Source organism: Vollenhovia emeryi, unplaced genomic scaffold, assembly GCF_000949405.1.
Source record: "Vollenhovia emeryi isolate VEMERY1.0 unplaced genomic scaffold, V.emery_V1.0 DF939124.1, whole genome shotgun sequence".
Classification (NCBI taxonomy): Eukaryota; Metazoa; Arthropoda; class Insecta; order Hymenoptera; family Formicidae; genus Vollenhovia; species Vollenhovia emeryi.
In genome coordinates, this window is record NW_011967242.1 from 3,097,590 (window position 1) to 3,121,505 (window position 23,916).

Here is a 23,916-nt window from a genome sequence, read left to right on the forward strand (position 1 = left end):
TCCCGACAGCAAGGAACGAACACTCCTGGACAGGAAGATAAGTGATCGTCGAAATTGCTCGGCCTGGCAAGAAGCTACCACGTGGTCTCGGGAAAGAAGTGTCGTCCACGTCCTTCGCTGTCGCACCGGTACACTTTCAGCTACCTGCGGCAGTACAGAACACCGTGGATATCCAATGATGCCCGTATAGGTATCCGATAGTCCATTTAGTTTTCTGGACGTTTGTTGATATGTTAACAAATGATAACATATCAATAATCGTAATGATATAGTATAATTATTATTTAATTAAATAATTATTAAAATATGTAGACTACAAAACCTAGTTTAAAACAGTACAAGGAAACTTCTCTTCTCTTCCAAGTAGATTTTATCTTAAAATAAAGTTTGACGTTATAAATAATTCTATTGAAATCTGAAAGTGTGTATTTTGTGTACGATGACTCTTTGTTTCTTTCATTGAAAAAGACCTAAGAGAAGAAAAATGCGGAAGCAAAGTAGAATTTACAAAATAGCAGATTTGGACACTTGTTAGATTATGAAATAAAATTTCTAGTTTTTGTCACATACCAACACACACAGAATGATCGAGATAAAAGATGGACATTAGTTCCGAAACTCGTTATACTTTCTTATCCCGGCGTTGTGCTATTGAAGCTTACATCGCCGCGAATAATTGATTATTTATGACTCTTCAGTGTCGCATGCGTATCGAGCGTGACGATCCTGACGTGTGAGTCTCGACAAGGCAAATGATAAAAAAGTGACCGTATTGCGAGTGAATCCCTTGAATTGGCGTAGGCTGAGAATGGAGGAGGAACCACGTCCGCGTTTCCCGCGAGACATGACGAAGGGAAAAACAATCCCTCCAACAGCGGCAATGTGTCCCTCGCGTCCCACGACTTATCGCGAAATGTCGTTGAAACGTAAAAGGTCACTTGATAATACGCTTATACATGCGTAGGGACAAAAATTCACTGTACATTTATACAGGAATTAAACATACGGATACTAAATGTCATCGAGACACTCGACAGTAAATACCTTCGGCTTTTAACATTCTGGTATACAGTACTTTTCCAATAGATATATTTTCTACGCAGGAAAAGCGCACGGTTGCCGATACGACAACGTAGGACAATGTCAGGAAAGTCAATTCGTACGATTGAACGGAAGCGAAGTGTATTATAATTTATATATTTGTAGAAAGATCTTTTTGTGGAATGAATACATCGTGGATCTATGGAAACAATACTCATAGACTTTTATCATTATTTCGAAATATTAAGCGCACGTATCATCGCAGGATAAACACACGTAATTGATATTGTACGGAGTTTATACAGTTTTAATCATGATGTAAAAATGGATATGGAATCAGTGGGTACACATTATTCGTGGGCACGAAGATAATATTTCGTTAATGATTGCACATAGTTTGATGCAATTAACGAAATTATAGTAAACCCTCGATTTTACGAACCTTTAAAAGCAGTTTCAATAATCGATATAAAAATTAATGAAAACTAAGACTCTAGTATGCTCCAGTAATCGATACGACACCCACAATATAATGACGATAGTTGTCCAATGATTTCAATTAAAAAATACAATAGACTTCTCAATAAGAATGTTTCTATCAACCTAATCGAATATTTTTTGCTTTTCTTTCTATTATATATATATAATATATATATATATATAGATGTGCGATTATTTGCTTTTCTTATCTATTCACAAAGGTTTCGTCAGGTACGAGCGTGTTCAGGCCTCGAAATTGCCCGTTGTACTTCGACGTTAACCTTAATGTTCTTCCGCTTGATTCATTAAATCGAAGATCTACCGCATCGCGATACACAATAGGGTCGAGAATATCTTATATATAGATATATACACAACACTTTTCATATTATGACGAAATAAATATGCGTATCAATCGCTCAGACGAATATCTACGTTCAGCAACTTGAAAAATTATGAAACGCAAACGATACTACATTGCATCGTGGGCTCAAGTATTCGAAAAAAGTCGATGCAGTATTTACTAAAACGGACATGAATATCATATACACCGTATCATATCGTGCATTTATGAAAACGCTGTTAACCCGGGAACTGAAACTGAAAAGTATTGCTAGGGAAACCGTCCTGAAACTGGAACTGGAACTGGCTTCCCTCTTGACAGAAGAAGTGGAACATTGCATTCGGATCCATGTCTGGAAAGAAGAAACGAGAATATATATAATATTAACAGTAACAAAGTATAGAATATATATCATGATTATGTAACAGAAAGAGAAAAGTACCTTGGAAAGCACTACCGTTATCGTCCAGATCGTGACCGCGATCGTAGCGAGATCGTTTCTTGGGATCCGAGAGAATACCATAAGCTTCTCCGACTTCCTTAAACTTCTTTTCTTGCTCTCTTTTCTCTCCTTCGCTGGCGTTAGCATGACGATCTATGAAATAGAAGGTATAACAATACAAAGCCACGTTTATAATTATGTGCTTGTCTTTCAACAAACTGATATACTTATTTCTTACCTGGATGGTGATCCAGAGCTCGTTTCCTATAAGCCTTCTTGATATCTTCGGTAGATGCATTTTTATCGATACCCAAAATCTTGTAATAATCTTTCCTCTTCGATTTCCTCAATAGCAACTTAGCTTTTCCGAGTAATCGTTTCGTTTCTGAGAAAATTATAGAAGAAATTAATGCAGCATCTTAATATGCCGCTGTACGTATTAAAAAATTGATAAGCAGCGATTCATACCACGATTGGTCTTATCCATTTTACACGCTTTTTCCAGATCGCGAACTGCCTCTTCAAACTCTTCGAGTTCCATATAAATACTCGCTCTTTTTATAAGAGCTTTCAAATAATGGTCATTGAGCTTCAGTGCTTCCGTGCATTCTGCTACAGATTCATTCAACTTTCCTAACTAAAATGAACGATAATAAATATTGATGCGGACATATCATAATTTCGTGAGAGAACGTAATGTAGTACCTTAGCTGCAGCTGTTGCCTTATTGAAATGCAATTTAGCATTTGTCATGATATTGTGTGGATCGATCGTCAAGGCTTCATTATAAAGATTATAAGCCTCCTGATACTGCTCCCTTTTAAACGCCGCATTGCCCTCTTCTTTCTTCTTCTTCAAACATTTTGCTCTCTATATAATGGACAGAGAAAAATTAATACAACATACCACATTATTTAATATGAATCAGGAAAGTTATTATATTTCTCTTCTTACTTTGTATATTTCTAATGCTTTGGCATGATCTGGCGCAAGTCGTAGTACTTGTTGGAAGTGTGAGAAGGCTCTATCGACATCGTCTTGGAAGTACAAGCACATTCCACGAATGTATATCGCATCGGCATTCTGTTTATCGATGTGTAAAGTATTGCTGAGGTAAAATAAGCACAATAAACATATATTTATGAGAATAAGTGCCGTATGTACTCTCGATTTGGCAAAACAATTTACTTTGCAATATCCTGGGCTTCTTGATATCTCCCTAAAAGGGCTAGACACTCAGCTTTGGTCAGCTTGAAACGTGTCCCAGATGTACTTATGTCACAACAGCGATCCATACAATATACAACCTATGGGGACACGAAATCCACTTATTTCATTGACAGCTCGTCAATAAATATAGAAAAGTTGAGGGCAGACGACAGAGACTTCACCTTACGATAATCCTTAGCATTGTAGGCAGCATCAGCATCCTTAAGGAACTTGTTTACATATGTTATGTCTTTTTGTTCTGCAGCTATTGACTCGTTATCGGGATCAAATTCCAGCAATTTCTTCACCGCGGTCTCGGCCTCTAGAATATCTCCCAAAATCAAATAACACTTGATCATTCTCACGTACGCCTGGAAAGGAATGCGGAACAATAAGTTTAACTTGTACGATTAACAGGTAGAGAATCATTAGTATACCTTAGAAAATGTTGGCTCCAGTTCGATACATTTTTTAGCATCCGCTAATGCATCTCGGTATTGTCCGAGCATCATGTAACATGCTGCTCTATTGCCATAGTAACGCGACACATTGGGACACAGTGCTGAAACATTTCGATTCGTTAAGATTATTTACAAAAACATTTGTAAATTTTCACAAATAGTCCAACGTCGTTAGGAAACTTTCTATTTTTAACGCCGACTGCCGATCGTAAGTTTACATTCGTAATTTAGAGAGATTTGATTCAATTCTTCGGAGGAAAAAGGATCTTTACAAGAACTTGAATTGTCCCTCGACGCAACTGGCATTATTTTATTAATATTAAATAATGTACAACGTTTCGACCGTACGGATTGCGGTCCTCTTCAAGCAAAAATCTGTTAAGTATACCGATATGTGGCTGTACATCAATATGACTACAAAACAATAATAGAGTATACAACTCCAATGAAAACTTACAATAATCTTTACAAGTTCCAAGGAAAAAAAAGAAATAATTAAGTATCATTTAAATGATACGCCGATACAAAAATAGCACCAGGGACAAAGTTACCTAAGTGTACAGTCAACGTATTAAAAACAGCACACACTTATATAATACCAAGAATCTCTCACCAATAACGTCATTGTAACCAGCCAATGCTTTCTTGTACTGTTTCTGTGAATAATACTCATTAGCGGCTTCCTTTTTCGATTCTGCCAATCTGCACATATTGCGTATAAATAATTAGTACCGCATTAATAAAGGATCTAATATAAAATTATACAACTACAAACTGATACTATATCCAGTATCGAGAGAACTGCACTTACATGCGACTCCGGCTGCAGTCGAGCTGCCGCTGGAAATGCTCCGAAATAGTCTTCTCTTCCTCACTTTCAGTAAAGATAAAAGAAGAGAAACGCCTCGGAACATTTGTAGCGGCAGCTTGACCGCAGCTTTTGAAACGCGGTCAAATATCTAAACAGAAATCTCAACTTTGTCTCTACTTCGAGAGATCAAAACTGTTGGGTTACCCTGGCTCAACCTTATCGCCAAATGCAAGTGCCAGCCGTGGAATAGAATAGACCACTTACTCGTGCGAAGAGAGAAGGCACGGTAGATATTTAAGTATCTAGGCCTCGAAGGAAGCTGTAAAGGTAGTTGTACAGGGACTCCCTTGCAAGGGCGAGTTATAATTAAACAGAAGGTCCTTCCCAGAGCGAGCTCCCGTCTGTCCGTGTGACGCAAGAGTACGTCTGGTTTTAGGGCAACGAGAAAGGAACTCACTCCTTGGTGCTCTGCGCTGGCTCCGCAACGCTGGCTGCTGGATCCGCGGCAATGTCGATCGGTTGATCGGACGACGCCATGGCTGTTTCTCGACGGACGTGTACGAGCCTACGTGGACGAGCGGCAAGAGACGGTCGTTGGCGCGCACCGTGAAAACACGCGGGGTACTCTCTCCCTGTCCTGCGCTTCGTCGTCGTCGTCGTCGTCGAGACGAGGGGCAGGAGAGACTCACGGAGCGATCCCACAGCGAGCGACACGCACCGCGTAACGCAATTAAGCGCGGACCGACCTCCCCCTTTCGCCCTCACACCCCGATCATCCCGGGACCCGGATGTAAGCAGAAGCACTAGAAGAGTAGAGGGCCTATTATTATTATTATTCTGTTAATGGCTCCTGGCTCAAGAGGGAGTAACGGGGGATTGGCGTGACTGGAAGGAAGCCTTGCGCGCCTGTGAATGCGCAGTGGCCACCAATCAGGGAGTCGAATCGAATTGACCAATCATAGGCCGGTATTCATAGTATTCTCTGAGCTAAGATTGGAATTAGTCGCTTTTCGGCTCTCTGAGCTAAGATGGAATATATCGCTTCTCGGCTCTCTGAGCTAAGATCGAAGTAATCGCTTCTTGGCTCTCTGAGCTAAAATGGAATTAGTCGCTTCTCGGCTCTTTGAGCTAAGATGGAATATGTCGCTTCTCGGCTCTCTGAGCTAAGATCGAAGTAATCGCTTCTCGGCTCTCTGAGCTAAGATGGAATGGCAGTGGCTGTCATAATTCTCGACTATGGCCGGTATTCATAGTCCGTTCTTATATTTAAGATCATCTTAAGTATACTCTTAATGCGTTTTTAACCAATCGCAGAGCCGTATTAGCTTCTTAAGACAATACTCAAGATGATTTTGAAATAAGAATCGACTATGAATACCGGCCTATGATTGGTCAATTCGTTTACTGCTTACGTTTTATTGCCACGGCCCTCAAACGTGTTGACTGGCTGCGCGATAGCAAAATTGTCGAGTATCTGAAAATATTCTAAAACCAGCCTAAAGTTGCATGTCTATCGCGGCATATTCGAGACACGACTGTCGCTTATGCGAGGAACACTATTGAATTATTATTGCGTTATTAATTCGTCACTACTGATTATTTTCTATATCTGTTACAATCTTGAAAATGTATCTTCTATTTTTGAATATGACGGCGAACACCGCGGCCATGTTCGGCGGATGCGAGAACGCGCCAATCAGCGACAGCGCAAGAATGGCCGGAAATTTCAAGCCTCGTCAATTCTTCGATCGCAGCGATGATCATCAGTTGCGTCGGTTGCGTCTGTCGGATCGTAATTAAACGCGCGCGGGGTACTTCCGTGCCAGCCGCGTTCCGCGCCGTGTAATGAGCGCGTAGGAGAGAATCAATCGATCGCGCGCGCGAGTGCCGCGAGGCCGATCGATAATCGCCGGCCGCGAATCGACGCCTCGCCCTGCCTTACCGAGCGGCCGGACGACAGGTGTGACGTCACGCGTCTCGGCCGCCTCGCGATGCGTATCGGGAAACACGGGATTCCTGCCATCTTGAATGGCATGGCTCGGCCACACAGTGCGTGATGAGGGAGACATGCGAGGTTTAACGCGTACGTTACGCTGGTATTTCGCTACCACGGCATCCGCGTGAGACTCGACGGCGACCGTGACGCGGGGAGGCATCTCCCCAGCCCCGCGCCATGGAGGCGGTGAAGGCGTTCAACGCGGAGGTAAGCAACACCCCGAAGGTCCCTCCGCTCGTACGCGAACGTCTTAGAGGTCACCGTCGTAGGGGCATCTCTCCCTTTTCTCGCGTGCGCCTCACCCTCTGCCCGGGCACGTCCCGCGCCTCGCCCTGCTCCGAATCTCGCGCGAAGGTCGCGCGGGGGAAGCGAGAAATGAAGGATGCGTCGTCCCCCCTCCCCCCCCCCCGTAAATTCTTCCCGACCGCGGCCCCGCTTCGGTCCCGACGAAGGGGGGCCTCTCCTCGCCGAGATACCGCGCGGGGTGGAATCGCGCCCGCGACGAAAGATGCCCACGAGCACCTCCATCGTGGTCCCCCCCCCCCTCTCTCCCTCGAGGTGGGTGCTTGTTTTCGGCGAGCTCTTTCGCCGCGCTCGCGGCCGCGCGACCTCGCCGAGCGAATCCTCGCATTCCCCGGCAGTTAACGCCGCGGCGTGGAGCGACAGGGCACGAGCGCGTGTTGTTTTGATCTGTATATTTAGAGCGCGTTACGCTCGCTATACGACGCGCCCGAATTGAATGCATTAGCTTTGCGTTCCATTGAAATACTTGGTATAGCTGTGCTAGTTAGGTGTCGCCGTTTAGCTCCTACTAGACAGGTTGCTCCTTTTGAAAAGGGGAATTAATTGTGATTTAAATTCCACAGCTCTCTGCTCTCTACGATGTCAAACCCCCTATCTCAAAAGCCAAAATGAATTCGCTTACACGGGGAGCTATCAAAGCAATAAAATTCTACAAGCATGTTGTACAAAGCGTGGAAAAATTCATTCAGAAAGTAAGTGTTGGCCCGTCCGAGCGCCCTCTTCCCGAGGCCCGTTTACGCACGCGTCCAATTTTGTAACTCGCTCTCTTCTGTTGCAGTGCAAGCCGGAGTACAAAGTACCAGGGTTATATGTAATAGATTCGATTGTCCGACAGTCCCGACATCAGTTTGGGATGGAGAAGGATGTGTTTGCTCCGCGATTTGCGAAGAACATGCAGACCACGTTTCTCAATCTTTTGAAATGCCCGCAGGAGGATAAAAGCAAAGTTATACGTGTATTAAATCTCTGGCAGAAGAATGCGGTTTTCCCACCAGAAGTTATCCAACCACTTTTCGATCTGGCGGATCCAAATCATCCGATACACAAAGAACAGACAGTAAATAGCAATGGTAAATATAACGTCAGAAAGTAAAATTAACAAACGATATAAATATGTAGCTTGACATACAATATGTGCACGTATACATACGAGAAATATCTAATAGTTTGTAAAATGTTTTATTATCGTTAGGTACATTAAATGCATCGTCTGGAAATAATCTAAGTAACGTGAGCGCAGTCACCAAGACCCCGCCGTCTGCGATTAAGAACGCTGTGAAGGATCCCAAACTATTTCCATCGGGAAAAACTATTGATCCCGTATGGTTGGCACAAACGAAAATGGAAGCAGCAGTCAATGCAAATAAACTTTTGGTAATATTATTACATACATTTGTACCAAGCTTCTGTTTGTATGTTTGCTGAAAGTTTATTGAACTTTATTGTTTCCTATGCAGAATCAGTCCAACTCCGGTCAGATGGATTCCTCGTTTCTCGACCAGTTGCAACATTTACAGCAACTGCTTTTGAAAAAGGATGCTACAAACGAACCAAAGAGTTCTGTCAAGTTTGATAAAAAATTGTTAGATTTTGACTACGGCGAGGAAGAAGATGACGATGTCGTTCTTACTAATTCCCCAAACACAGCTGCCTCTACCAATACCCAGCACAATGCAGTTTCAGCAAACAGCAGTTTAGAAAGCCTCGGATTGTTGCTTGCAAATCCAGAGGTATTTATCAAGTACCAAAAGTCAACAGCAATACCGTGGAGCAAAAGTGTAGCTAATCATTTCATGTTATTGAAAGGTTTTGAGACAATTGCAAACTCTACAACAAACCATGCAAAGCAATGCATCCTCCTCGCAACTTGAAATGGAAGAAAAGATGCGCAAGCTGCAACAAATGAAACAGCAGGAGGAAGAATTTGATAAGCATTTAGCACAAACTGTTCCTGTAAGTTGAGCGGAAATTTTTTTAATTTTTTGCATATCGTGATATTGTGCATAATTTTTTTTTCTTTTATTTCAGAACCTTCCATTTGCATCTGAATGCGAGTTAAAACCTTCGGATATTTTGAAACCGAACACACAAAATTATGCATCAAGCATGAACAGCAATGTGATGCAAGATATGAGCCAGCCACCGCCTGGTTATCCGCCAGCTCTGTCATACACTTCGCAATCTTTATCAAATATTCGACAAATGAATCAATCGGCGCATCAGAATCAAAAGAGTCCGTTACTTGATGAACGTCAAGAAGCACAAGATTATTCTGGGTAATATATCAATTTGTATCAACATACATATTAATTCAATTGATAACTTTATCTCTTCTAATGGTTACTTTTTTTTTTACAGGAACAGTATCAGGCGTGACAGCAGCAGTGTAGAAATTGTGAACTGCGAAAACACGAGTTCCCAAAGTAGATCGCCGGAACGATATCGGCACCATAGTCGATCCCGATCTCCACGACACAGAGATAGAGATAGAGATCGAGATAGAGATCGGAAATCTCGATCTAGAAGCAGATCAAGACGAAGAAGGTAATTAGACTAAAGCTAAATCAAATTGATTGTCTTCGTAATTGCAACTTGAGATATATCAGACGTAGGAAAATAAAGATTGTCATAAATAATTAATCCATATTTTTGTGCCTTTAATTTTGTATTACATGTATTTTTACTCTCTTAGATCGCGTTCAAGAGACAGGGGTCGTGATAGAAAACGTGACGATAGTCGAGAAAAGATGACTGAGGAAGAACGTGAGAAGGATAGGGAACGACGCAAGCGCGGTCTGCCACCGATAGTTAGAGATAAATTAAGTGGTACGTATACTGAAGGGGATCTCCCTCGTTCTTTCATGTATTGTAAGTCAGAAGAAGAAAAGTATGAAAAATTAAACGCATCCTTTTGCAGTTTGCAGTACAACACTTTGGGTAGGACATTTGTCAAAACTCGTACATCAAGAAGAATTGTCCGATACGTTTGGAGAGCTTGGCGATATCGTTAGCATTGATTTAATCTCACCGAGAGGTTGTGCTTTTATATGTATGAACAGAAGACAGGATGCGTATCGAGCATTGACGAAATTGAAAAATCAAAAGATGCAAGGCAAAGCCATCACGGTAAATAGTATTCACGGTATATCACTTTAACATATAGTGACTGTGTAAAGTTGAGATTTCTATTTCTATTTTGATTTTACAGTTAGCGTGGGCGCCTGGTAAAGGAGTGAAAGGCAAGGAATGGAAAGACTACTGGGAAGTAGAGCTAGGCGTTAGTTACATCCCTTGGAATAAATTAAATAACATTACCGATCCAGAATTGGAGTTGCTAGAAGAAGGAGGGATGATAGACGAGGACACATTACCTCCCCATTTGAAAGGTACATCTCTTCAATTTGTACATATTTATGTAGAGCAAGTTAATATATACATAAAAAGTAGGTACTCGGAATAGAGTAGTTTAATAAATTGTGTATAAATATTTTAAAAGGCAAGTTTTTCTTAGTTATATACGAGTTAAAATGTATAACTTCAAGGAATTTGCAAAATTAAAATCCGAGTGTTTCGTACAATCTGATTCAGATTGAAGACATTAGATTTTCTATTGCCAATCAAATTGCCATGTAACTCTGAACAATTTTATTTTGATGAAATTATTCTCACAAATGTAAAACTGAAAGTCGTCCAAAGCCGCAAGGCATAGATTAAAAATAAAATAATAAATATCAATTCTAATATTAAAATAATATACTGTAGATATTATTACTGTATGTGGTAATTAGTAATGCATTCTACAATACATGTTTTTCTCTTTTATTCCACAGGAAAACTGAAGCACACTGGCACGAGTGCGGATGTCCTGCAACAACAATTGCATCTGCAACAGCAAGCAATAGTTGCCGCTGCAAACGCTGGTGCTCCTATTCCCACTTTAACGGACGGTATCGTCAACGTTATCCAGTCGTCGGCTAATTCGCAGCAGCAACAGCAGCAGCAGCAGCAACAGCAACAACAATTAGTCGACACTAGTCAACCGCCACCAATCAGACCACCAACATCAGCTGCGCTACTGCCCCCTCCAAACACACAGTTGCCAATGATGCCGCCAGCATTTACTATGCCAGGAGTGCCACGTGAGTTTACAGCGTCTACCGGTTTCTCAATCCAATTCTTTCCGATAAATATTCACACCAGATTTTGCAAGCGCAGATATCCATGCACTAGTGTATAATTATTTATAGTATACTATATTTTGAATATACTGATTTCAATTATATTTTAAGTGTTCTTACACATAGGCTAATTTCATTTTACTTTCTTTGCATAGATCACACATGCTTTATATTTTATTTTCTTTAAAAACAAGTCTCTAATGTTACACGTTACGATAAAAGAATATCGAAAATATAAAATAGATTGTAGTAATTTAATAATATCTAATTTTTTGGGGTGTAGCAATGCGTAATAAGATGATAATAGTTCCTACTGCAGTATTTTACGGTACTTAATCTTGTGCAGGAATGATTAGCCACATGGGCCTACAAATGACGCACGGATTAATGCCGAATGTTCCGATTGGGGTGCCACCACCTAATATGCAGAGTCTGCTGGGACCGCCCGGCATGATGCAGACCATGCTGACACCCTCAGTAAACCCGCCATTTGGAGCAGGTGTTGGCGTAAGTTTATTGACACAAATCCCACTGCCCGCACCTGCAGCGCCTTCCGATAAACCAAACTCCACTGGTATGTATATTTCTTTAACATTTATTAATGATAGAAACAAAGATCACTTGAGACAATGTCGATGAATTATTTTCTGTATACAAAGCATTGGTCGCAACGTGGTGTATCGATAATAAAACTGAAGTTTTCTTCATCGTCCTTTTGTTAAATTTGAACAAAATGTAGCCTCTTGTATAGTTAAACAAATTAAAAAATATGTATGAAAAAAATTGGAGATAGGAATACAATTTCAGTCTGAACATAACTAAAATTTATATAAGAGCTACATATTGTTATTAGAAATTTAGTCTCGACTTATATCCTTGTACTTCTTATGGAACTGTTAACTTTAAGTGTGAAATATTTTTCTATTTTGGACTGAGATCTAAACCAAGATAATACTTGTATACGCGGAGAATAGAAACAATCAGAGTTGTTAGCACTAATCAATTATTGGTACAAGCATGTGTTCTAATTCTACCTAATTTCAATTGACCCCACGTTGATATATAATAACTCTTAGCGTCCCAGCAAAGTTGGCTAATCGCAGCCAAACAGGATACGAGATCCTGAATATTACAGGTATGCCACACAACGTCCCACCGATTGGAGTACCGCCGCCTACAACGGAGACGAGTATGCCGAACTTGCCGATGTTACGGCAACCGTACGGTGTAGGTCCGGCGCCGCCGATGCAGATGCAACTACCTCAGCAACAACACCACTCGGATGACATGGACGTGGAGATGGAGGACGCGATGCCGCAAAGTTTAAGCAGCAGCCTGCCCAAGGACAAGCAGAATCTCAGCGATCAGTTAATCGCGGCGATGAATATAAGCGGCAGCGTCAACGACTGTCGTTTGGAGAACGATCAGTCCCGCGAGTACAAGGAACGAGAACGCGACCGGGAGAACAGGGAGAGGAGAGACAGGAGTGATCGAGATCGCGGGGATCGCATGGACATTAATGAGTGCAGGATGGATCGTGGCAGGGACAGAGGAAGAGGGCGGGATCGTGGGCGAGATAGACGGAGAGACAATCGCGAGGGTCGCGACAGAGAGAGGGACGAGAGACGCGACAGGGACAATCGTGAGAGTCGGGAGAGCCGGGATAGCGGCAGCAGACATTCGGAGGGACCGAGCGTGCAAAGTCAAAACATCCAGGAAAGCGAGGGCATGGCGAAGAAGGAGGGCAAGCCCAGTCTAGCCGAACGATTGCGACAATTGGCGGACGGTACGTTACCGTTGGATGACCGGATGGACCGGAACATACGTGGTAACCGAGCTGAGCGAAACAACGAGCGGAACGACAGGAACTTCGAAGAGAGCCCCGGAGGTGCGGGGGGACGACGGCCACCTGGCGACATGCCGATCTCGTTGATGGATCTACCCAAGTTCGGGGTGCTGCCTCCGGATCGGACGGATTTCCCGCCGCGAGGACCGGAATTCCGGGCCGGACCGCCAGACGCGCGTGAGTTTCCACAGCGCGGCTTGCCCGATCGGCCCGATCGTCAGACTTTCCCGCCACGCGGTGGACCGAGGGCCTCGCAGATGGATGACTTCTTGGATCCTAGGATGCAGCCTGGCATTTTCCCGGAGGACTACGAGGGCAGGCTAGGCCACAATGGGCCTCGGCCTGAGGACTTCCCCTCGGGCAGGCTGGGCCCGGCTCGTGACGAGTTTGAGCGACCGGAAGTGCGTGCTCGCAGACCGCCCGTGGACGAGTACGAACGCGAGCGTTTCGAGTACGAGATGAGACGCGACGGATTTGATCCGCGAATGCAAGACGGCTTTGATCTCAGAGGTCACAACGAGCGTTCCGACTTCGATCTTCGCAGAAGGGACTTCTTTGGTGGCCCAATGGAGCCTGTGTTCGGAATGCCGCCGTTAATGGGGCCGAAAGGACCGAGAGGACCGGTTGGTCCTGATGGATTTGGACCACGCGGGGCCAGGGGACCTGGTAAGACACGAATTTCCTATCATCTTTCTGACCATTTTGATATATATTTTGTGTTAGAGACTGCTATTTATTGTACAGGATGTTATTAAGCGCATTTAATGCGCCATATTTCTTGCTGCAAACTGAAATCTTATCGGTCAATGTTGCTTTACAATCCTAGATGGGTCGATTCTAAAGATTCAACTCGGCTTTCTCTTTAACGTTCAGTTCTTATGAACGGGTAGTTTCACGTAATATGATTATCAATCGCATTCATGACTCCCGACTTGGAGATCCAAGGAGCCATTTTATGTCAATCATGAATTTTAAATCCGTATATAGAATAAGATTCATATCTTATGAAAACCTGAGGATCAACTATGGGACTGCTGTTTCTATACGAAAGCATGCGACTTTCTAAATAATTCTCATAGAAAATATTAACATGGATTTTAACTTGACACAGTCCTAGTCTATTTTTCTGTTTCTAATGATATTCCTTTCGAATATAGAGACACTAATGATGTGGAAATGTATACTTACTATAAAATATTCAAGTTATTAAGAATATGCAAATTTATTTAACAAGTTACATAAATGTGTTATAATAATAATTTTTATATAATAGTAGTATTTTTCTAATGTGGCCTTATTTAAGAAAAGAAAAGGAGAGAAAAGATGGAGAACAATAACTAAATGTTCCAGCAAACACTTAACATTTTTTAAAAGGCAATATCAGTTCCTGTGTTCACATTCGCATGCACTGCATGACACAACTGTAGCTACAAACTTCAGACGAACTTGTATCAATTTTTTGACATAATATTAATAACAGTATTTATAACTATCTCTATGAATTTCTGGATGCTAGTTTGTTTAATTTTTTGGCATTGTGAGATTTTTCATAAAAAGTGCGTAATAATACGATATATAAAGCGAAGGAAGATCTGCTTTATTAATTACAGCATTTGCGAACGTGATTATGTTGTCGCTTCGTGCGTGTGTCACTTGGGCGTGTCTTTTGTAGGTCCACTGATGTTCTTACGTGGTATGGGTCCGAGAGGTATGAGGCCCGGGATGAGGCCGCCGTTCGCACCTCGTGGTCCACCGTTCGACCCCAGAGAAGCAGACTCCTTCTTCCGCCCGCCGTTCGATGATATGCGCGGTCGCCCAGGACCGCACATCCGGCCGCCGTTTGGCCCGATGGGCCCACCGGCGATACACGGACCGGATGGTCCATGGAGAAATCAGGAGGGCGGTGGACCACCGCCCGCGTCGTGGTCCGGACAGGAACCTGATGGGGTGCCCCTCGGGCAACGCGAGAATCATCTCCCGCGGGACAAGCAAAAATTGGCGAAGCACCAGGATTATAAAAATCTGTCCGAACGGGAGAACCGTAATCGAAATCGAAAATCCCGCTGGGGTAACGTCAGTCCGCCCTTGACGGACGACGTGGACGAGATGCCGTCGGAGGAGGCCGAAAATAAAGTGGAGACATCGGATGGCGGTGAACTAGAGGCGAAGGATGGCTTTGACGTTTCATCCTCGGCCATCGATCAGCAGAGTCTTCTGATGCAAAAGGAGCAAGATGAGTCGGCGATTCACGAGCAAGACGTGATGCATGGTGACAGAGGAAATGAGTTTGCTAGTATACCGAACGATAAGGGCAGCGATGAGATTAGCTATAAAAATGATGAGGGCAATACCTTCGATATTGGTGCGGATCATTTCTCCAGCAACGATTTAGCGCTAAAGCAGCGGGGTGAAGAGGAACAGTGTGAATACGAAGCACCCATTCCAGCTGAAGATTCAGCGCAACAAAATGTGGTACAATCGATTGAACAAATAGGGCACGTCAGTGAAAATCATAGTGAGCAAACAGTGGAACAGCAAGCGGATTCGTTGTAAACAGAGAGAAAGAAATTGAAGGAAAAGATCGATATTGGGGAAACTACCAAAGTAAAGTATAGAGAATCTTCAGGCAGATTCGTGTAAAATATCGTTTAAATCGATACAATGTACATAGAGTCGCGCTACAGTGAGCGAGCGAGAGAGGGAGAGAGAGAGAGAGAGGGAAAGAAAAAAGTGAAAAAAAATTCGATTTTACAGACTCAGAATTATCGCACTCTGGAGTGGTGGGGGAGCTGTTGGGTCCAGTGAGTTGTTTTGAGTATCTTTCAGTCAAAATATTCGATTGTTGATTCTCGTGTAAGTCTTAATCAAGATTTCTTCCCAACTGAAATCTGCTGCTTAGATAATTGCTGTGATAGAGTGAACACAGGACCTGTTTACCCGTGTAGAGGTATATACAGAGATTCAATTCTTAATCGAAATTCTTTTAGCATAATCTGCTTTTTTCCCTCTTCTTTATTTTTCACGTTGGATAACGGTCGCAAACGACGTGTTTTATATATATACATATATATATATATATATATGTGAAAAGATTCCATCATTGCCATTTATACGAGATCACTCTCCAGTCAGTCTTTTAGTAGTTTTGTTAAGAATATTCCTGTAGTTAATTTCGAATCACTCATCGGGTATTGTATAGCGAGAGTATCGTACCTCATGGCCCTTTGGTGAGGATTAATTTATTGAATTGTACATACTTTTATATTTTCGTAGCAGAACAAATGAATGAATATAATGTGCTGATTGCCATTGCTCAATCAAAGAAAGAAAAAGAATAAATATTTTATATATAATGTCTTTGATAACAAAAGAAACATTGCCTTGTTATTCCGATACGCGCGTAGCTCCCAATCACAACAAAATGAAAACGACAGACTAAGTCTACACGTGTATAATATACGAATTATATTTCTAGGCATCTACTGAGACATGTACATAACACAATTCAGAATATTTCCGTTTGTCTTTTTATTCTTGATCTTGTTACCGGTTGCGTGAAATTACTTTCCCCTTGAATTCTACACAATTGAACAAGTCAGATGATCCGTTTTACGTCAACTAACTCACGGCACAGATTCATTCCACATTCTGCGTAAGGAGATTTAAAGTAAATCTGTTGAAGTATACGAGCGAGAATGGTTGTAAAAGTACGATATATCCCACATGTACATGCGCTTCCGTGTAACACACATACACGTACAGACAACTTGGTTCCTGTGTTCACATACGCATGTATTGCACGGCGCAGCGATGGAAGACACGTGCTTGCGCTCAAACTGAGTGACAAGTGCAAGGTATTGTTCCCAATTTCTTTCACATACCGTTAGTCAAGAAATGTGACACAAGATGATCTTAAAAGGGCCACTGCTTGGCCGCCACCACTCCAGGATGAAACTCGTCGATACATATACTACCAATTTAAATAATTATTGTATATCTTTAATTAGAATAATTGCTTACGGCTAAGAGATGGTATTAAGAGAGAACGACTTCCAAAGTTGAAATGTCCGATCATGTTCCATTTGTTGGACTTCGTCAACTGAACCGACTCTTTGATTCTGAAACGTTAACATTAAACGTTCACTTCGCGCCTTTAATGATAAATAAAAACTGGATTGTTAAGAGATAATCGTGGTAGACTTTCTAATGAGTCGTTAAAATAGGATATCATAGAATTATTTCGACGCGTATAACGACAATGTTTGATATTTTCACGTTAGAACGCATGTATGTCTATTTCTTTGCTTTGAGCTTATTTTACTATAAGTTTCGTTTTACGATCATATATTCATATATGTGAATCCATGAACAAAAACAGCAACTGTATTTAAGAGCGTATACTTAATATGAACCTAAATATAAATTGATAAAGAATTCTTTCTTTTTACTAGTATGTTGGTACTTAACGTAATTTTCAACACGTAATATCCATATTTTGTTGATAAATTTCATAATATCCTGATATATACATTGTAACGTATATAAAAATTAGAAATTCTGTAAATTCTGTAAAATGTATTGTGCAGATAACAATGTGCTGACTTTTGTTTACATCCATATCTCTTATATTTTTTTAATTAATTTCTTTTAGAAACTGCTGTAGTTCAAATATCATTAACCGTTTCCGAAATGAGTAACGCATAGAGGAATGATTAAGATACAGTGAACATTGTTATTATTTCTTAAATGTATAGTTACATTTACTTCATGTAGCACATTAAAGATGCATTGTAATCACAAGTTTCACACACACATGGATGTAAATTTAAAAAAAATTTTATAAACGAGAACAAACCTGGAGTGGTGCGCGGCACTACATTCTAGGATTTTATACGTATATTAGAATGGGATTGCAAACGTTTAATCTGACCGTAATGTGGAACTTTTTGAGGTATGTTTCCTCGTGTTTAACATTATTTCTGAAACTTCCTCGATTGCGGAAGTATAGTATTTTAATTTTTAAAAAGTATTTTATGTTTATGTCATGCGTATACATATATATACATATTTCAAAATTATATATACACATCCATTATACATACATATGTGTATTATATATTTATATATAATTTTAAAAAATACATGAAGAGATAGAAGCATTTGCAATATTAGATATCACTTTTTTTTTAGTTTAACACTTCAATGTGTATGATCTCTTTTTTTCTTACTTATATCTGAAGAATTATTACATATTTTCGTTCTTTCTTAACAATATCTGTAATATTAGATTAAATTAGTTTTTCGATTTTTAAACTTTTTCTCACAAATGAATGTGTGTAAAAATTTTATCTCTTATCTTTATTTTACTTTCGCACGAGGAATCATCCTTTTCTAATTGCACCATTTATATATATAAATATTTTCTTTTAGAAAATAATTTTATAAAACTTTCTAAATTTTTTACTTAAAAAAACCATGAAGTTATTTCTTAAATATAATACTATTGCACTACAAGCATGTATATACGTTTTCAAAACAATATTGTATGTACTATTTAAATATGTTTAAAATGTTTAAAAATTTAAAAATTATTCGTTAAATTTACATACGTACAGAATTAATAAACAAAAATTCAATTTTATCATTGCTGATAAAATCATATTTCAGATAATATATGTCCTCCGGTTTTTATGCTCTGATATAATTGTTTTAATTCAATTTATTGAGTAATTAATTTGAACAGAAATATGAGATGATTAATTAACTATATTGATTAATAATGTGAATTGATATCGTAAAAAAATTTTATTTATTCGCGATTCTTTATTCAACGAAATTATGGATCAATTAATCATAAAATAATCATTCATAAGATTGTGCTTTGCATATATAGGAAAATTTTAATATTTACTTTATTAGTTAATATCCTACATTATTGTTATTGAGACTTAGGTATCTAAGAAATATACTTATTTTAATACTATTTAATTGAATACGTAAGTATTCGTAGAAAAAGGGTATTTTAAACAGGATAGGAATCACCGAGGAAAACCTCCCAGTCGATGTCGAATCAACGTCAACATGACTGTTTCGATGTCGATACATCGTTTCGATGTCGATCGACAAGTCATTTCTGACTGGGCTCTTTGATAACTTGTAACTTTTCACTAATAAGAGTTTGATTTAGGAAGCCTTGATGTAAAATTATACTATTGGATATTCATTTATGTGTTTTCCACCTTTTTGTGGACTCATCCTATATGATATATTAGATACAGGAAATATGAAACTGCATCTATATAATAGGTAAGTATTAGTATATTGCTTTAGATAACTTTTGTAATGATAATTGCATAGAAAATAAATAAGGGATGTTATACGTATGCGTTAATATTTCTGAATTTTTATAAATTTCTATATTGACGTCAAGTAGCCATTTACTCCAGATCACGAGATATATGGACATACACAAGCCAGCACGATACATATATAGGATACGTATCAAATTCAATACATCCTTGTTTTATCTTCACAGGTGTGTACATACAACATAGCAGATAATCTTTAGTGGTTCATTTATTATTTACTTTAATCAGTTGTAACATAGTAGTAAAGCAGATTTCTGTCGTAACTAAATGTATTCGGAAGAAGCTTTTACAAAAAGTGTTGAATCGTCAGTAGTTCATATGTGTGGAATAAGCTATAAATTACTTCTTAGTATATTTTCAGATGGAGAATCTCCAGTTTATATCATATATTTAGTACATGTACTTTACACACATTACATAAGTAAATTAAAATACATGTATATTTTAAACAGACACAATCACACGCATATATATATATATATATATACACATACAACTTCGGTTTATAAGTATTTTAGAAGAAGTTAGTTCTTAGAAGTTAGTCTTTATAACTAACGTTACAAAAATGAATACATACATACATACATGCACGAACGTATCGTTCTTTATTTTTAGCTTCAATTATTTAAAGCCAAATACAAGATAAAAATTTGTATAATATTGATGCAACCTTTATCACTCGCTCGTTGATGTATAGACAAAATTAGATTGGATACTTATATGTAAAGTGCATATACATATAATTGAATAGTAAGAGTCTCTCATTAGAAAAGACAGATATACATATTATCTTCCTTGACATTGTCATACTGTGAAGAATTATTAAAATTTTAATAGTACTTTCTCAGCATACATTCTTAGTAGTAATTATAAAAAAAGCACTATGTCTATTACACGAGAATAAATGTGTAGACTGTTCACAAACGTGATATATTTTTACAAATTTCCAGTATTGTAAAAATGATGCTAAATGGAATATCAACTTACATTTTGCACTTATATCCTAAAGTTAGTCGGACTTTTACTTAATGGCATTTAGAATCTGTATCTACGAATGATAAACAATTGAATAAAGCACTAGTTCTATGGTGGATATATACAAGACTTCATAATCTAGTCTATGTCTTCGAAAAATAAAATGTACTCGAAATATTTAAATGTGAGGTAAAACCCTATAAACATTGAAAAAATACAAAACATTGTGGTCATTTCTCACATAATTATAATATTACTGGAAAAATGTTTACATATATACGTAAATATATTAAATGCTGGAATAGATTTATATATTGTATATATATATATTGTATGAAAACGTTCGATAGCAAAGCTCTATTAAAAGTTCTTATTTAATTGGAGTGGACTGTAAAAGATGGATGTTATAATAAGATTGCAGAGACACACTCTTACAACAAGAATCGCATTATGACAATAAACAGGAAGCATAATTGACTCGGGCCTGTATTTAGGTCCGTTTAACCAGAGTAAAATAATTAAATTTAAAAAAATATGTAACAAAATAACGCGAACAACAACTTAATCGATAAGCTATAGGCTTCATTTTTTACGTCTTCAAAGTTGCAAAAATCGCGTCACGTGAAAGACTCGTCCCTTATTGAGTTTTATCTATCGCTTCTAGTCGTTCAAGGGTAGGTGGATGCGAGTGATTCCAACCAGAGTACAACTTATCGAATAAAGGAAAGCCCAAATTGTCCTTCTGTAATTTTAGCAGAGCTGCCTTTAAAGGCTCGCCGCGGCCTAATTTCGTGGCAAATTTGTCAGCTTCAAATTCATATCTTCGGCTAATCACCACGCTGATAAAATTCAATATCTAAAAAGAAGGAAAGAATTTGCGTAGATAATCTCTTGTTTTAATGTGCAATATGAAAAAACATTTGGAAAAATGTAATGGTTACTTACCGTATTCAGTGGTATCAAAATATACATTGTTACTATAAACAGGCCAATAATGATGGGCTGAGAATTGACGAAGCCAAAAGCGGTATACATTGGTGAGTACCGCAAGAGCTTGGCAAACGTAACGAAATTGGCTACTAGTATTATCTGAAGAAATTAATACTCGTTATTAAAAATACAAGGACTAATCGAAAGAATTTTTCAGGTTATATATATATTTTATTGAATAGATAAAATAATTTTCTAATGAATTCAGGACCAACTTTTCTTTGGAAAATATTAAAATATCATTACAGATACCATAACAGAGATTAACTTTGAAATGACGTAATATATAAAATATCAGTCAACTTTAAAGTTATACCTGGCTCAGCAGAAATCCTTTCACAGCATGATTATGTTTCCAATGACCCAATTCGTGCGCGAGTACCGCCAGTATTTCATCTGTATCACAACCATGTTCTTTCTCGGTGTTAGTGGTGCATTTCTTGTAATAATCCTTGATGAGCGTATCAAAGAGAACAATCCTCTTGTATTTGTAGAAACCGTACAGATAGGCATTGCTGTGTGACGATCTCTTGGAGCCTTCAACTATAAACAGCTTATACAAGGGAAATTTCAAGGAAGCCGCCAATTCCTCGATCTTCTGCTTCAATTCGCCGTCAGGCAATGGTGAATATTTGTCAAATAACGGCGCGATTACTTCGGGATACACGATCATCATGAATAACGAGACCACTACGGATAGCAGCCACAAGTACCAGAAGAAATAATTGCCACCATTTTGCACAATCCAGATCATACCGCTGAGAAGAGGTAAAGTGATAACTTGAGCCACAACAAACTTTTTAATTTCGTCCTTAATGAAAAACATAGCTGTCTGCAAATATTAATATTCGTTAAACAAATTAATGAAAATTCGTAGGGCTCAAACGTGATAAACAAATTTATAGGAACAAAGGACTAAGAGCCGTGACAGGGTGTTAGTGTCTAAATATCTCACCCTGGCTGAGGTTTTCGCAAGAAACTTTAAATACGAACTATTTAGACACAAACACCCATGTCCCGGCTCTTAGTCCTTTGTTCCTTTAAATTTGCTAATATGCGTTAATCAGCAAATTCTCTTCAAATCTCTTTGAGCATCTCTTTGAATCAACTCTTAGGCCAGTGTTCACAGTCAGATCCTATATTCAAAACTGTCTCAAGATGATCTCTAGGTACTCCGTAGTCAACGAAATGTTCCGTACGGCATCTTTAGATAAATTCAAGACGGTCTTGAATATATGATCCGACTACAAGTACTTGGGCTCAATATAATTAAATGTTATAGGCATAGAAGACATACGAAAGGTCTCTATAATTGCAAAATGTAACACATGAAGAATTTTACTTGTTTATTAAAGCCGTGCTTCTGCTCCAAGACAAAGGTGTCGTATATCGCTATCGGCAGACTGAATATGTTGGAAAATAGGCTCATTATGAGCATCCATATCGCGCTCAGCAATATTTCGTTCTCATGATTGATACCATAGTACTTGGCTATTTGAATGCTCATTTGCCAGATGTAGTGGTAGCCAAAAGTTACCAGGATTATCTGCAAAAATACCATATTGTATAACGAATCTGAGTAATGCCTAAAAGTTTCCTTCCATTTTCGACGGCATGTAGAATTTGTCAAAACGCGTCACGACACTCACCGTATTATAAAGCTTAGAATATATGTCCTGTATAATGCCAAAGGTATTTCTGTGCAATGCGTACGCACGAGCCTTGTCGTATGTCTCTTTGGTCATCAAACCCTCAATCGATTTTGGCATATCAACCAAACGCTTCAGCAGAGCTCTCTGTAACGTTCATACGCACGCAAGTGCGTAGAGAACTGATTAACATAAAACATTCTAAAACGTAGCAGTCTTTTATCATGATAAGGGCCTGAGCAGATTGGCTGTCTTGTACTCTCAAGACATAAGACAGTTATTGTGCGTTACCTCAAGACGAAGGCTTGAAACATAAAACATTGTCTTAAGGCTGTCTTCAGAGTATAAGACAGCCATTCTGTTCAGGCCCTAAGGCAAAGATTTAAAACATGAAACATTGTCTTACGAGTACAAGACAGCCATTCTGCTCAGGCCCTAACGTAAAAAGGAACGAATTACAGGTTAGAATGGCAGACCTACCTGACGGAAGTCTAAATAATAATACCACAAGTTTAACAGCCATATCATGCATAAAATCGATTCGAGGATATGCCTCTCCCAAAAGTTCACAACTATCTCCATTTCGTTGATATGTTAACCAGATATTCTTATTTTACAGCTCCACCGCCAGCTCGCCGACCACCCTGCGTCGCGTTGTCCGCGTGCGGAACAAAAGGTAAGGAAGTAAGGTTAAATTATGCGAACACGTATTTCAAGGTGCCCGCGAAGGATTGGAGCAATCTGTAGCTGCATCCCATGGACGTAGGAAATATCTGGACGGAGCGTAAAATACCCTTATGGACGCGGGGAATTGACTCTGAAGG

General features: G+C 39.4%; 3 protein-coding genes across 5 annotated transcripts; 1 reads left to right on the forward strand and 2 right to left on the reverse strand.

Moving 5' to 3' along the window:
- Positions 1 to 1,181: 1,181 nt before the first annotated feature.
- Positions 1,182 to 5,592, reverse strand: LOC105569467 (dnaJ homolog subfamily C member 7). Of its 2 annotated transcripts, none has more exons than XM_012025962.1 (11): positions 5,245 to 5,592; positions 4,590 to 4,678; positions 3,953 to 4,077; positions 3,698 to 3,886; positions 3,495 to 3,613; positions 3,261 to 3,414; positions 3,012 to 3,176; positions 2,775 to 2,943; positions 2,545 to 2,691; positions 2,307 to 2,459; positions 1,182 to 2,216 (listed from the first exon to the last, which is right to left on the reverse strand). In XM_012025962.1, exons 1-11 carry the CDS (start codon positions 5,322 to 5,324, stop codon positions 2,104 to 2,106), a joined length of 1,503 nt encoding a protein of 500 aa, XP_011881352.1. In that variant the 5' UTR covers positions 5,325 to 5,592; the 3' UTR covers positions 1,182 to 2,103. The 2 variants fall into 2 exon arrangements, with proteins under 2 accessions (XP_011881352.1, XP_011881353.1); XM_012025963.1 differs by lacking the exon at positions 5,245 to 5,592 and adding an exon at positions 5,052 to 5,201.
- Positions 5,593 to 6,790: 1,198 nt separating this feature from the next.
- LOC105569468 (splicing factor, arginine/serine-rich 15) lies at positions 6,791 to 17,721 on the forward strand. Of its 2 annotated transcripts, none has more exons than XM_012025964.1 (15): positions 6,791 to 6,990; positions 7,650 to 7,778; positions 7,865 to 8,156; positions 8,279 to 8,460; positions 8,544 to 8,816; positions 8,893 to 9,039; positions 9,115 to 9,362; positions 9,445 to 9,630; positions 9,779 to 9,912; positions 10,004 to 10,212; positions 10,295 to 10,472; positions 10,917 to 11,225; positions 11,611 to 11,838; positions 12,376 to 13,776; positions 14,783 to 17,721. In XM_012025964.1, the coding sequence occupies exons 1-15, from the start codon at positions 6,961 to 6,963 to the stop codon at positions 15,661 to 15,663; spliced, it is 4,827 nt and encodes a 1,608-aa protein (XP_011881354.1). In that variant the 5' UTR covers positions 6,791 to 6,960; the 3' UTR covers positions 15,664 to 17,721. The 2 variants fall into 2 exon arrangements, with proteins under 2 accessions (XP_011881354.1, XP_011881355.1); XM_012025965.1 differs by having other exon boundaries at positions 12,400 to 13,776.
- A 2,999-nt stretch (positions 17,722 to 20,720) lies between these two features.
- Positions 20,721 to 23,916, reverse strand: LOC105569469 (CAAX prenyl protease 1 homolog). The gene is made up of 6 exons (XM_012025966.1): positions 23,573 to 23,916; positions 23,093 to 23,239; positions 22,786 to 22,989; positions 21,760 to 22,275; positions 21,399 to 21,542; positions 20,721 to 21,309 (listed from the first exon to the last, which is right to left on the reverse strand). The coding sequence occupies exons 1-6, from the start codon at positions 23,672 to 23,674 to the stop codon at positions 21,091 to 21,093; spliced, it is 1,332 nt and encodes a 443-aa protein (XP_011881356.1). The 5' UTR covers positions 23,675 to 23,916; the 3' UTR covers positions 20,721 to 21,090.